The sequence below is a fragment of the Equus quagga genome, chromosome 2 (assembly GCF_021613505.1).
Source record: "Equus quagga isolate Etosha38 chromosome 2, UCLA_HA_Equagga_1.0, whole genome shotgun sequence".
Classification (NCBI taxonomy): domain Eukaryota; kingdom Metazoa; phylum Chordata; class Mammalia; order Perissodactyla; family Equidae; genus Equus; species Equus quagga.
The window spans coordinates 69,597,879-69,611,864 of NC_060268.1; the positions used below are offsets into that span (position 1 = coordinate 69,597,879).

At 38.2% G+C, this 13,986-nt stretch overlaps 2 protein-coding genes across 2 annotated transcripts in view; one reads left to right on the forward strand and one right to left on the reverse strand.

Moving 5' to 3' along the window:
• Window positions 1-4,476, forward strand: part of NRG4 (neuregulin 4) — a 118,972-nt gene extending 114,496 nt beyond the window's left edge. Inside the window, exon 6 of the mRNA XM_046652761.1 lies at window positions 4,437-4,476. The gene's annotated coding sequence lies outside the window, so the exon portion shown is untranslated. The remainder of the gene's footprint in view (window positions 1-4,436) is intronic.
• A 3,598-nt stretch (window positions 4,477-8,074) lies between these two features.
• The window catches only part of FBXO22 (F-box protein 22), a 31,144-nt gene continuing 25,232 nt past the window's right edge, over window positions 8,075-13,986 (reverse strand). The window contains exons 6-7 of the mRNA XM_046652212.1: window positions 11,619-11,784; window positions 8,075-8,523 (exon numbers count right to left, since the gene is read on the reverse strand). Coding sequence (XP_046508168.1) covers window positions 8,106-8,523; window positions 11,619-11,784 — 584 coding nt within the window. The 3' untranslated portion in view covers window positions 8,075-8,105. The remainder of the gene's footprint in view (window positions 8,524-11,618; window positions 11,785-13,986) is intronic.

Here is a 13,986-nt window from a genome sequence, read left to right on the forward strand (position 1 = left end):
TTGGTCTGTAGCTTTTTTTTTTTCTTGTGTTATCATTGTCTGGCTTTGGTATCAGGGCAATGCTGGCTTTTTGGAATAAGTAAGTATTCCCTCCTCTTGAATTTCTTGGAAAACTTTGAGAAGGATTGGTCTTATTTCTTTTTTAAATATTTGGTAGAATTCACTGCTGAAGCTATCAGTTGCAAGGTTTTTCTTTGTTGTGAGGTTTTTGATTACTGATTCAATCTCCTTTCTAGTAATAGGCCTATGTAGATTTTTTTATTTCTTCATGATTCATTCTTGGTAAGGTTTTGTGTTTCTAGGAATATATCCATTTCATCTAGGTTATACAATTTGTTGGCATACAACTGTTCATAATACTGTTATAATCTTTTTTATTTCTATAGAATCATTAGTAACATCCCCACTTTTATATCTGCATTTTGGTAAGTGGAGTCTTCTCTTTTTCCTGGTCTAGCTAAAGGTTTGTCTACCTTGTTAATCTTTTCAAAGAACTAGCTTTTGGTTTGAGATTTTCAATTGCTTTTCTTTCTTCTATTTTGCTTAGCTTAGCTCTCATCTTCCTTCTACTAGCTTTGGGTGGGTTTAGTTCATTCTTCTTTTTCTAGTTCCTTAACACAATGTTGATTTCAGATATTTTTCCTAAGGTAAGCACTTAAAGTTATAAATTTCTGTCTTAGCACTGCTTTCATCACACTTCCTAAGTTTGGGTATGTTGTGTTTTGCTTAATATACTTTCAGGGTCTGTTACTAGATGTGTAAATAACTGTTACATCTTTAATGTATTAAACCTTTTAATATATAATTCCTTCTTTGTCTCTTGTAACCTTTGTGGACTTAAAGTCTATTTTGTCTGAAAATAGGATAGCCACCCCTGCTCTCTTTTGGTTGCTATTTGCATGGAATATATTAATCTTTTTACTTTTAACCTATCTGTGTCTTTGGATCTGAAATCAGTCTCTTGTAGACAGCATATAGTTAGGTCATGTTTTTAAATCCACTTCATCAGTCTCTATTGATTGGAGTTTAACCCATTTACATTTAAAGTAATTATTGATAAGGAGGGACTTATGTCATTTTGCTGTTTGTTTCCTATATGCCTTATAGCTTTTTGTACCTCATTTTCTGCATTAGTGTCTTTTGTGTTTAGTTGATTTTTTTGTAATGAAACATTTTAATTCCATTTAACATCCTAAAGTAACAACACTCTAATTTGAATTTTCACCAGCTTAACGTCAATAGTGTATAAAAACTTTGCTCTTATATAATTCCGTATTCACTCCTTCAGCCGTTAATATCACAAAATTACATCTTTAAGAATTGTCTGAAAACACAGACCAATAACTTTTATACATTAGTCTCTTAAATAATGTGGAAAAGGAAAAGTCAAGTTACCAATCAAAGTTAGAATACTGGCTTTTATAATCGCCTATGTATAACTTTACTGGATATCTTTATTTCTTCACATGGCTTTGCATTCCTATTGTCCTTTCATTTCAACCTGAAGAACTCCCTTTAGCATTTCTTGCAGGGCAGATCTAGTGGAATCAGTCTCCTTCAGCTTTTGCTTATCTGGTGATGTTTTAATTTCTCCCGTTTCTGAAGTTTTTCCAGATGTAAGATTTTTGGTTGAGTTTTTTTCTTTTAGCACTTTGAATTTATCAAACCACTGCCTTTTGACTTCCAAGGTTTCTGGAGAGAAATCTGACACAGTAGTCCCCCCTCATCCACAGTTTCAGTTACCCACAGTCAACTACGGTCCAAAAATATTACATGGAAAATTCCAGAAATAAACAATTTCTAAGTTTTAAGTTTTGTGCTGTTCTGAGTGAATAGCATGATGAAATTTCATGCTGTCCTGCCCAGGATGTGAATCATCCCTTTGTCTGGCATATCCATGCTGTGAATGTGACCTGCCCATCAGTCACTTAGTAGCCATCTTGGTTATCAGATCAACTGTCACGGTATCACAGAGCTTGTGTTCAAGTAACTCTTATTTAATAATGGCCCCAAAGCACAAGGGTAGTGATGCTGGCATTTCAGATATGCCAAAGAGAAGCCAGCCATAAAGTGCTTCCTTTAGGGGCTGCTCCTGTGGCTGAGTGGTTAAGTTCACGCACTCCGCTTCAGTGGCCCAGGGTTTCACCTGCTCGGGTCCTGGACGCAGACATGGCACTGCTCATCAGGCCATGCTGAGGCAGCATCCCACATACATAGCACAACCAGAGGCACTCACAGCTAGAATATACAACTACGTACCAGGGGCTTTGGGGAGAAGAATAAAGAAAAAAAAAAAGATTGGCCAGAGTTGTTAGCTCAGGAGCCGATCTAAAAGTAAAAAAAGTGGTTCCTTTAAGTGAAAAGGTGAAATTTCTCAATAAGGTAAGAAAAAAATCATATGCTGAGGTTGCAAAGACCTACAGTTACTTTTACTACAGTATATTGTTATAATTGTTCTATTTTATTGTTGTTCATCTCATACTGTGCCTAATTTGTAAATTAAACTTTATAATAGCTTTATGTATGTATAGGAAAAAAACATAATATATAGGGCTCAGTACTATCTGTGGTTTCAGGCATCCATTGGGGATCTTGGAATGTATCCCCTACAGATAAGGGAAGACTACTGTAATCTATGTAATGAGTCTCTTCATTCTTGCTGCTTTCAAGATTCTCTCTCTTTAGCTTTGGATAGTTTGATTACAATGTGTCTTGATGTGCGTCTTTGACTTCACCCTCTTTGGAATTCACTGAGCTTCTTGATAGGGACATTAATGTCTTGAATCAAATTTGGCAAGCTTCTTGCCATTATTTCTTCAAATAATCTCTATGCAGCTTTCTCTTCTTTCTGGGACTCCCGTAACATGCTCCCTGTTCGATTTGATGGTGTCTTACAAGTCCCTTAGGTTCTGTTTACTATTTTTCTCCTCCTCAGACACAGTAATTTCAACTGTCTGGTCTTCAGGTTTGCTGATGAGTTCTTTTGCCTGCTCAAATCTGCTGTTGAACCCCTCTAGTAAATATTTTATTACTGTACCTTTTTGCTGCAGAATTTGGTTCCTTTTTATATTTCTCTTTGTTGATGTTCTCATTTTATACATCATTTTCCTGATTTCCTTTAGTTCTCTGGGCATATTTCAAAGTCTTTTTCTAAGTCCAATGTGTGGGCTTCCTCAGGGCCACTTTCTGTTCCTTTGAATAGGCCCTGTTTCTACTTCTTTGTATGCTTTGCAATTTTTTTCTTGTCAAAAATCAGGCATTTCACTTTATAATATAGTAATTCTGGCTGTAAGATTCTTCCCTATCCCCAGGGTTCACCACTTTTTTTTGATTGCTGAAGGCTGTTGCCCATCTGTTTTGAGACTTTTCCAAACTATTTTTACAAAGTCTTTTCCTTGTTGTGTGATCACTGAAGTCTGTTACTTTTCTCTGATGTCCAGCTGTTTTGACAGAGATTTCCTTGAACACCAGGTCTCCTTGTCTTTCCAGATTAGCTGGGTGCTAGGACACTCCTGCAGTTCTTTAGCTAGGCTTGCTCCAAGCCTAGGGATCAGACCAAGGTGAAAGCTTAAGGTCTTAGATCTTTTCTGAGTATGTGTTTTGCCTGGGCATGCATGTGGCATTCTAAATCCACCCCCATGTACAGCTGCTTTTCAATGTCCAATTTCCTAAAAATCTCACCCCTGCTTCTCCTTTGGGCCTTACAGGGTATATCTTATCTCTTGCCCTAGGTGTCTATGAGTCTGTAGTTACCTTGCACCTTTACAAGCAGTGCCCACCACTATTCCTGATTTACAAGTTATGCAAAACAAAGATGAGCACCTTGAGTCAGTCTTTCAGGTACCCCCCCAGACAGAACAGAAAAGACATACACAAGAATTTGCAAATAAAGTCTATTCTGCCTCCTCTGGTTTGAGAGGGAACTGAGAACCACGCTTCTGCCACTTCAAGAATAAGACTGCCACTGCATTGGGGCAAGGACGAGTAAAAACATCATAAAATTCTCCTACCGTTTTGAAGATGGTTTTTCTTCACTGGGCACTGTCTTGGTTGCTGTAAACCTTTGACTGCTTTCCAGAGCTCCAATGAAGTTGGTTCATCCAGTTGCTGGTTTTCTTTTTTTTTCCTCCAATGTTTCTGTGGGGGAACAAGAGCTTTGGAGAGTCCTAGTCCACCATTTTGCTGATGTCAACTCAGGTCAGCTGTTGTATTCCTATTTGCAATTCTAGTGTCATGACAAAGCTTTGAACAGAGTATGTTTTAGATACATGTATGGTGATTGAATTTTGGTTAGTCAGACTTGGAAATATTGTGTAAATGTTAAAAAAAATGGTCTCAAAATTCTCATTCTGATAGTTTGCATTTAAAATTAATGAATATATTTTCTTCCAATTTCTTGTAATTACCAATCTTGTCTCTCTTTTTTTTTTTTTTAGGAAAACCACCCCTGAGCTAACATCCATGCCCATCCTCCTCTACTTTATATAAGGGATGCCTGCCACAGCATGGCTTGACAAGTGGTGCATAGGTCCGCATCTGGGATTGGAACCAGCAAACCCCAGCCCGCCAAAGCAGAATGTGTGAACTTAACCGCTGTGCCACCAGGCTGGCCCCAATCTTGCCTCTTTTGCTGGCTGTGATGACAGTCACTAGAGAACAATAACTTTTATACAAACTGTTATGAAATGAAAATGCTCCATACACTCTTGGTACCAAAACATTAAATGAAGTTTATTGGTTTCTGCCAATGTTTCCACTTTATAGTAGCATATATTCTTGTAACCTGTCTCATTGTGGTGTAAGGCAGAAATGAAATATATAAAACAAAAATAATATGTCTTACAAATATTTGACTGTTCTTTAAAATACTAAAATAACTTTCTGATAACATTCTTTCCATAGTATAGATATTAATTTTGTTCATTTAACAAGGATGTTTAACTAATGCTGACTATGTTCTGTTATTTTAGGATTTTCACTAAGCAGACGCACACCCAGTTTCTACAGGTGAAATCAAGTCAGTCATCTAAAAACCTCATAATTTCCAATCAAATTAGAGTCTTCTGTTTCCAGTAAAATGGAATTTATGGTGGTGCTAATCTGAGTTAGACTGTGTCGGCAGAAAACGACAGAAGTCGATTTTTTTTCTTAAAACTTTCTGCAGAATGAATAGAGAATTCTCAGATTTGTAGTTTATTTTACATTCTCTGCATGTTCATTGTATTAAGTTGACAATCAAAATCAGTGGCAAAACTTTTCCTATCTGGCCTGTCTTGTCGTACTAGATTGAGAAGTTGGTACATGTGCCAATATGTAACCAAAGTGGAGAGAAATGTATTAGTGAAGTGACCTACTGGACCCCCCCTTCATTAATATAGGTCACAGTAGATTATTAATTATATCAGTGTGCACGGTGTCTATTTCCAGGTCTTAATCCCAAGGCCTACCTTCCCTCCTCTTCCTTAGATTGTTACTTGGCTTATAAAGAGTTTAGTTCTACTTGAATAAAAGGGAACGGAAATAGATTCCTTGACAGCACTTTTACAAAACAAATTGCAGCTGTGCAAAGATTTTGCTTTGAAAGCATATAAAGGAAATCAGTATTTTTAAATGTCTTGATCAAACCGTCCTATAAATCTGACTATCACGCAAGAGAAGGCAGTTTAGTGTGAAGACACGAAAGGTACATCTTTACTTCTCTTTGTGCTCACATCAGTTTTTTCGCGTGATCATTTTCCCAGTTTCACGACTGACTACAATGGTTACCATTTCTAGGCACTTCGTATATTTTTAGCTGAAACAGTAATTATTCCCTTAATGCTTGCTTTTGTCTAAGACAAGCCTTTCAAAATTGTAGTAAATTAGTTATTTCATTTTAAATTTGGTTAAACTACTATTCCCCTTCCACGCAACATCAAGGCCTCTGGGAGGCAGGGCAGATGACTTTCGTTTTTATCAGTACTACTCATTTCTATTGGGTTAACTTCTCCCCTTTCTATTCTGTACCAAGGTTACAACCTTGTAGCCAAATGAACTTATTGTTCATAACAAGCCCCAAAGGCTCAGCTGTAAAAAAAAAAGAACCCTATGTTAACTTCAAATATTGTATGAAATGACCCTGCAGCAGACTCTCCTTTGAGAAGTAATAAAACATTTTATGAGTATTAATTTGAAAAAATAAACTCATTCAATCCTCAGGCTCATTTTGTTCATATTCTCAGTTTTTAAAATCCTTTCTCCTCTAACTATTCAACCAACTCTGGTTAATATCAGGGACAAAGAAAATTTATGAAGTATTTTCCTTATGAGCTATGTAAACATATTCAAGGACTCGAATTTTCAGGCACTGTCTACTTGATAATGGGTACTAATGTCAAATAGAAAAGTTAATAGCTAAATAAAAATGACTAAATATTAACATTCACAGACTAAAAGTTCTATGATAAACTTTTTCTTTGGACCTTCTTCAGGAACTAAGATTTAGGATAACCACAAATACACAAGACAAGTATTTTTATCATATATGTAAACAGAGAAAAATCTTTTAAGGTAAAAATTGGGAGAAAAATGATTAAAAAAAGAAAAGCAGGAATGTTAATACATTTAATTTCACTTACCTTGCAAGTTTTCTACCCATTTTGTTAGAACCACTGACCTTTACCAAAGTGCCATACATTAGTTATATCATACTGTATTAGGTAGAATATGCTAATATAAAGATATCCTGTAACAAAGACCTGGGGAAAAAAGTGGCTTAGGCAAGATTGATATTAATTTCTGTCTTGTAAAACAATCTGGAGGTAGGCAGTCCAGGCTGGTTATGGTAGTAGCACTTCAACAAAATTACACAGCAACCCAGGATCCTTCCGTGTGGTTCTCTTCCACAGTAGAGCACTGCCTCTTCTCTAGAGTCCAGGCTGCCTCACTACCAGATCCACTTCCAAGTAACAAGATTGAGAAAGGGCAAAAAAAACGGTCACACCATTTTGAAGGACACATATTTCCGCTCACAGTTCACCAACCAGAACAGTCATACTTTCGAGAGACTGAGAAAGGTAGTCTTTGTTCCAGGAGAATGTCTGTGCCTAACTGAAAACCAAAGGTTCTATCACTAGATGAAAAGGAAAGAATGGATACCGCAGGGAAACTGGTGTTCTCTGGACATAGCTCATTTAGATGCTTGCATAATTAGAAATTCAAATTTGAAAATGGTTCTACTGAGAATATGCCAGGATTTACTAGCTGACAAATACCTACTATGCTGGGTTTACTTTTCTAAAGGATTAGTTTACTTCCTTCCTTCACTCACCAAAAGTAATACAATACAAAACACTATCTCTGAATGAGTTCCAAGGTACATTTTATTGGTATAAAACCAAAATAAGGTGATGTAATTGTCTGGTCTGCCAATTAGCTACCCAGAACTAGGTGAAAATGATTTTCTCTTGTAATTTTTTTATTGACAGAAAAGGAAAAATTTTTTTTATGAAATAATACTGATTCGTCTTGGCAATTTATTTGACTCAGCAACTGCAGAGTACTAAAACAAAAATAGTTAATTTTTATCAAATAAGTAAAAAGTCGGTAATAATTTTGTTACAGCTTCTGAAAAAACTGGTAAAATTATAAAGCAGAGAAAGATTTCTCAAGCCATCTGTGTAATTTTTCTCCTTTATTAAGGGAGAAAAAAAAGTCTTCATGATTCTGCCAAAAGATCCTCTAACAATGCAGAAGTAGTCATGGAATGTCTTAAACCTCCATCCTATTGATGAATCTTCTTTCAATCTTCCTATGCAGGAGACTATTTAAAGTCACATTACACAGCAGCTACTGTGCAATAATAATCTGATGCAATATAGCCATGATCAGTTTGCTTGTACCTGATGCAAAAGCTCTCAACTCTAGGCCTGCATTATGATATGTAAAAAGTTGTCCTCCATCTAATATCTTAAAAACTACCCCCAGTGTAATCATTAGAGCATCAAAGCTACAAAACAGATCCATATAAAGTTATTTTTGTTTAAAATACACATATCCCAAGTTTCCATTTTCTGGAAAAGGCAGAGCCCAAAAGTTACACTGCAAAAGCCACTTTGCAGGTGGCTTTATTTAGTTGACCCAAGATGAATCAGTGCCATTATTGTTGTATAGCTATGAAACAGATCATCATCCTTTACTTCATTACATTTCTTCAATATAAAGTTCCCAGTGACTATGCGATCACAGCCAATTTCTCCATTTCCAAAGAAGCCAAATAAAGGAACACTAGGAAAAAACTTTCTAAATGCATCAGCCTCAACATTCCCCTTGGCTCTGTAATACTGAAAGCCCCTGCCAACGCATGCAAACATGAAGCCAATGGTGTTCTGTTCTGGAATATTGGCTGCTTTGAGGCGCTGCATCGCAGCCTCAGCAGTCTTCTCATCATTGACATCCTCGTTGAGAAGCACTGTGGCGCTCTGAATTCGGTGTCCGCTAAATGACAGTCCAACCACACCTGTGGCATCAATATCCAGAGGGTTCCTAGAAAATTACATGAGAAACGTGGTGATGTATCATGAAACAAAATTTAAATTTTAAAGTGTAAAAGAAAAACACCGTCCTGATTCACTGGTTGGGAGCTGCTGCCTTTAACAGCTTACAGTTAGTCCAAGGCTTACTCTGCCAGATAACAGGAGTATTAATAAGGTTAAAAATTAAACTATTGAAATTAATACATTAAAAGAATACAGAAGGCAGATCTATAGAGAAGTAAGCAACTATTTTTTCAGTCACAAATAGAAAAGGGCAAATGTAGCTCCGCAAAGATTTCTGAAACCTATCCTGGGTTTTTAGATGGTTGTATAGAGTATCCTTACCTTTCTCACTTCTTCAAAAGAAACCTTACACTTTTATTCATATACACATGATATCTACTAGATGAAGCTTTTTGGCATTATTGACATCTTTGGTATCTTTTTTTACACTACCTGAGTTGTCAAATTCTAACAGAGGTGTATTAAATATTCAATCACGGAGGGTAATTTTATTAAGAACCTATAACTCCAGAAGTTTTAGCTTTATGTTGTTTGGTCCATAAAGAAATACGTTACATTGCTGTGTCTTCTTTATTGTTTGAGTCTAGAATTGAGCTTAACCTAAAGAAACACGTGTTTTCTTTTTGTATGTATTTGACTGGTATTTTTTAATGAAATATTCTATCCTTACTAAAGAATATATAAATAAAGTGTGAATAAAGTTATAAAGCACAATATAGTGAATACCCACTGGGGAAAAACAAGTTAAGTACCTTACACTTCTATCATGTTTACCAACATGTATGAAATGGGCAAGATTAACGAGAAACCAAGAGTCAAAAAGCTTAAGTGAGGGGCTGGCCCAGTGGCACAGTGGTTAGGTTCACACACTCCACTTCAGCAGCCCAGAGTTGGCGGGTTTGGATCCTGGGTGTGAACCTACACACACACTGCTCATCAAACCATGCTCTGGCAGAGTCCCACATACAAAATAGAGAGATTTGTAACAGACATCAGCTCAGGGCCAATCTTCCTCAAACAAAAAAAAAGCTTAAGTGACCAAGATAATAAGGCTAGCTAGTGGCAAAACCAGTTTCTAGAGGGCAGAATCCATCTTCTCCAGTCCTCTGCTGCTCCTTTAACTTATTACATTTCCTCTTTGGTATACAGTTGCAATATGTGTTGTCAATCTCTTGCCTCAAGGAATTATTTACCTGTCTTTCTGGGGGGTGGGGGGAACACAGTGGCTAGTATCTGGACACCATTAAATGGAGCACTGATTTACTCAATGGCTTATCTTACCAATGAACAGTATGAAGATCACATTAACATTCATGTGTCATATAAGGGGCAATAATTTTTGAGAGTATATTTCCCATATTAGGTATAAAAAGTAGATGATATATAGACAGCCATGCTAACAGGCTAGCACCTCGGATGTTATGTCTGAGTGAGAGATTGACATTTCAAAGGTAAACTGTATGTTAAATCACCACTGCCCTATCTGTATACAATTTAAAGGTTAAAGCAAGGACACGGAAAATTTTGCAAGAAGGGAAATAACCCACAGATCACTACCAAGAATTAGGTGTATTTATGCATGAAATCCAATGTTTGATATCCTGCTGCTTGGAATTTAATGCACTTGGCTTTCCTCCCTTCTTCCTTGCTGGCAGTCCAGGGACCTTGACTGAGCTATTTGCTTTCCCTGATCCATCGGTCGAGACTACCAGGAGGGAGATTATAACTCGGATGATTTACACTGCTCTTAAAGATACTGATTTCTAACAGTCTGTCTCCACATCACCACTCCAGGATCCCAATACTAAACATAAATATAGTGAGAAACAAATACTAGTGTTGGCAGGAAGCATTTGGGAGAAAGGGGAGCCTCATTTTCCTGCTTTTGAAAACAGTTTATGTCCACTTAATTAGCTCAAACTCAAAATACTATATACTTTCATTAAAAATGGAAAGGGAGTGGGGCTGGCCCCATGGCCGAGTGGTTAGGTTCATGCACTCCGCTGTGGCGGCCCAGGGCTTCACCAGTTCGAATCCTGGACGTGGACATGGCACTGCTCATCAGGCCACGCTGAGGCAGCATCCCACATGCCACAACTAGGAGGACCCACAACCAAGAATACACAACTATGTACCGGGGGGCTTTGGGGAGAAAAAGAAAAAATAAAATCTTTAAAAAAAAAAAAGGAAAGGGGGCTGGCCCCGTGGCCAAGTGGTTAAGTTAGCACGCTCCGCTGCAGGCGGCCCAGTGTTTCGTTAGTTCGAATCCTGGGCGTGGACATGGCACTGCTCATCAGACCACGCTGAGGCAGCGTCCCACATGCCACAACTAGAAGAACCCACACCGAAGAATACACAACTATGTACCGGGGGGCTTTGGGGAGAAAAAAAAAAAAAAAAAAAATCTTTAAAAAAAAAAAAAAAAAAAAGGAAAGGGAGTAATGGCCCCCAAGACACAGAAGATATTTTTTATCTTTGAAAGCAAAAGCCTTAGTAACAAAATCAAAGATGCTCAATTTTTGAGCTTGAAAAAGCCTTTCAATAGATCTAGTACAGAATTTCAAAAAAGTGTTACAAGTAATACTAGTACACCGGCAAGATGCTCCACAGAAAAAAAGGTTTTGTGACCAAACAGATTTGAGGACTGCCACAGATGGTAATATTATCTCCCTTCTAGAAGACTTCCAAAGCACTAAGCATATCAGAGAAGCTCTGAGAAGTTTTACCATAAAGATTTGCTGTTTAACCAAGCATTTTCTTTAGAGGAGGAAACAGAACTAGAGAAGAAGTACCGCACTGCAGTGACAGAGCACAGAGCTGTCAAGGGAGACAGCAGTAGATATCGCTGAAAATCAATTTTGAGGACAGTATGAGTCCACCTAGGAATAAATTCTTAACAGACAACATATATAAATTTCATCAACTATAAGCAGAATTATATTGAGTAAGCCCTCAACCTATGTCTGTTGCAAAATGGAATGAACTGTTACCTTGGCAATTCTTTAAACATGTTTTTAAGAAACCCAAGGTAACAAAAACCTGAGAACATTTCCCACCATGAACAGAGGAAATCAGACATACTTTTCAGAGGTCAGCGATGCCAGGTTGTCCACCTGGCCTCCAGCCAAGATGACATTCATATCACTGAAAGTGCTTACAACTCTCTGCAGATAATTACTGGCTCCCGCCTTACAGCAATTATAGCCAAATACAAGGACCACACGAAGCTCAGGGTTATCTAAAAGACCTGCAGAGAAATGAAGAGCAACAATTAAAGACAGCCTTAAAACAGAAATCTTTAATTTACTTTTATTATCTACATTTTACAAATGAAACGTTACTGCTAATGACTTGCACTCCTAGCTAAGTGCAATTTAGTACTTAAGCTGTCAAGTTTTCCATTTTTTACAAATTTTAACACTACTCAAAATCTTTGCTACAATTTTTCCCCATAAGAAAACTAAAGGCTATTTGAAAATAACACAATCAATGTTCAACACAAATAAGGAAGCAGGTATGTAACTGAGCAGCCCCTTGGTGGACCTTGGTGCAAGCCGTCTCCACGCAGCCCACGAACTGGAATGAAAAGGAACACTGGTTCACACAGAATAGAGTAAACAGCAGTGGGAATTTAAAGATCCAGAGAAAATGGAGAGAAAAGGCACTAACCACCTGTACTGACCTGTAGTGAGCTGAATGGTGGGCCCCTCCAACCCCAAATATATCCACGTGAAATCCCTGGAACTGATGAATGTAACCTAATTTGGAAAAAGGGTCTTCATGGATGTAATTAAGGATCTTGAGATAAGATCATCTAGATTATCCAGGTAGCCTCTAAATACGACGACAAGCGTCTTTACAAGAGATATACAGACACACACAGACGGAAGAGGAGGCAGTGTGACCACAGAAGCAGAAACTCAACAGCCACCAGAAGGTGGCAGAGACAGAGCAGAGATTCACCCCTAGATCCTCCAAAGGGAGTGCAGCCCTATCGACACCTTGATTTCAGACTTCTGGCCTCCTGAACTGTGACAGAATAAATGTCTGTTGTTTTAAGATCCCAAGCTCGTGGTAATGGATTAACCATTGGAAACTCATTCCAAAGCAGGAAAATGTTCAATTCTGCAGCATACAGACGAAAAGCAGCTACCATCAGGGGGCAGACTAGCCTAACAGGAGATGGGCTGTACTCACACACTCCTCCACAGCTCCAGGGTTTGCACGTGTGCCTCTGGCACCTTGTTTAGAGACTATCAATTTGAAATTTGCTAGTATTACCAACTGGGTGGCTTCGGGACAAGAAAAAAATACCAACACCTGACCCACGCTCACATTTCCACTGACTCAGCCACATGACTTCCATCTTGACAGACCTAAGGTGAAGGTTAGAAATAAGGCTCACTTAAGGAAACTGGAGTGGGGGTGAAGGACCAATTATTAATACCAAATAATGACATCCAGGGAAACTGCCTCTGGTCCATTTCTAATTCCCTACACAGTAAATCACTGATTTGGAGAGTGAAAAGGATGTTAATATACAAATCCAGTACTTTCATGACACCATATACCCTAAACCATTACTAGAGGGTCTTTTTTTCCCCCACACAGACCTGCCTAGCAAATTTTGAGAGAACGTTTTTTCTTTTTTTTTTTGAAGAAGAAGATTAGCCCTGAGCTAACTGCTGCCAATGCTCCTCTTTTTGCTGAGGAAGACTGGCCCTGAGCTAACATCCGTGCCCATCTTCCTCTACTCTATATGTGAGACGCCTACCACAGCACAGCTTGCCAAGCAGTGCCATGTTTGCACCCGGGATCCGAACTGGTGAACCCCGGGGCCGCGGAAGTGGAATGTGTGAACTTAACTGCTGCACCACTGGGCCGGCCCCTGTTTTCTCTTTTTTAGAATGACTTTTCAGAGTTGCAAGAGGCCTGTGGGATCAACAGTCTAGTCTTATTTTACAAATAAGCGCTGCTAATCCTGGAAAAGTGACTAGCCCAGGACAGTATCATAGCAGACTCTAGATTAAAATCCACATCTCCTGAAGAGTTTTCAGTTTTAGAAACCTAAAAACTTCTAAATCTCTACCTTTCCTATAGTTTTCTAAGCTCTAGACCTTCTTACAATTGTCTACTAAATATTTTCGTTGGAATATCTAAAGGTACCACCCTCACTGATTTAACAAACACATACCCAGTGCTTTCAACATCTTCCCCCAATGGTACTGTTCTACAGTGGAACCACACACACTAAAATCTATAGAGAACAAATCCACCTTAGCCCAGGCTGGTTGCCTGACAGAGCAGATGGATCTGTATTTAACCAACAGACACCTGGAGCTTCAGGTGTGTTAAAAGAAGGTGCAACTCAAACTCCTTGCCAAAACTGAGAGGCCTAAGACACACACCTACGACAACGAGCACCCAGTTCCTTCTCAGATAAATTCTG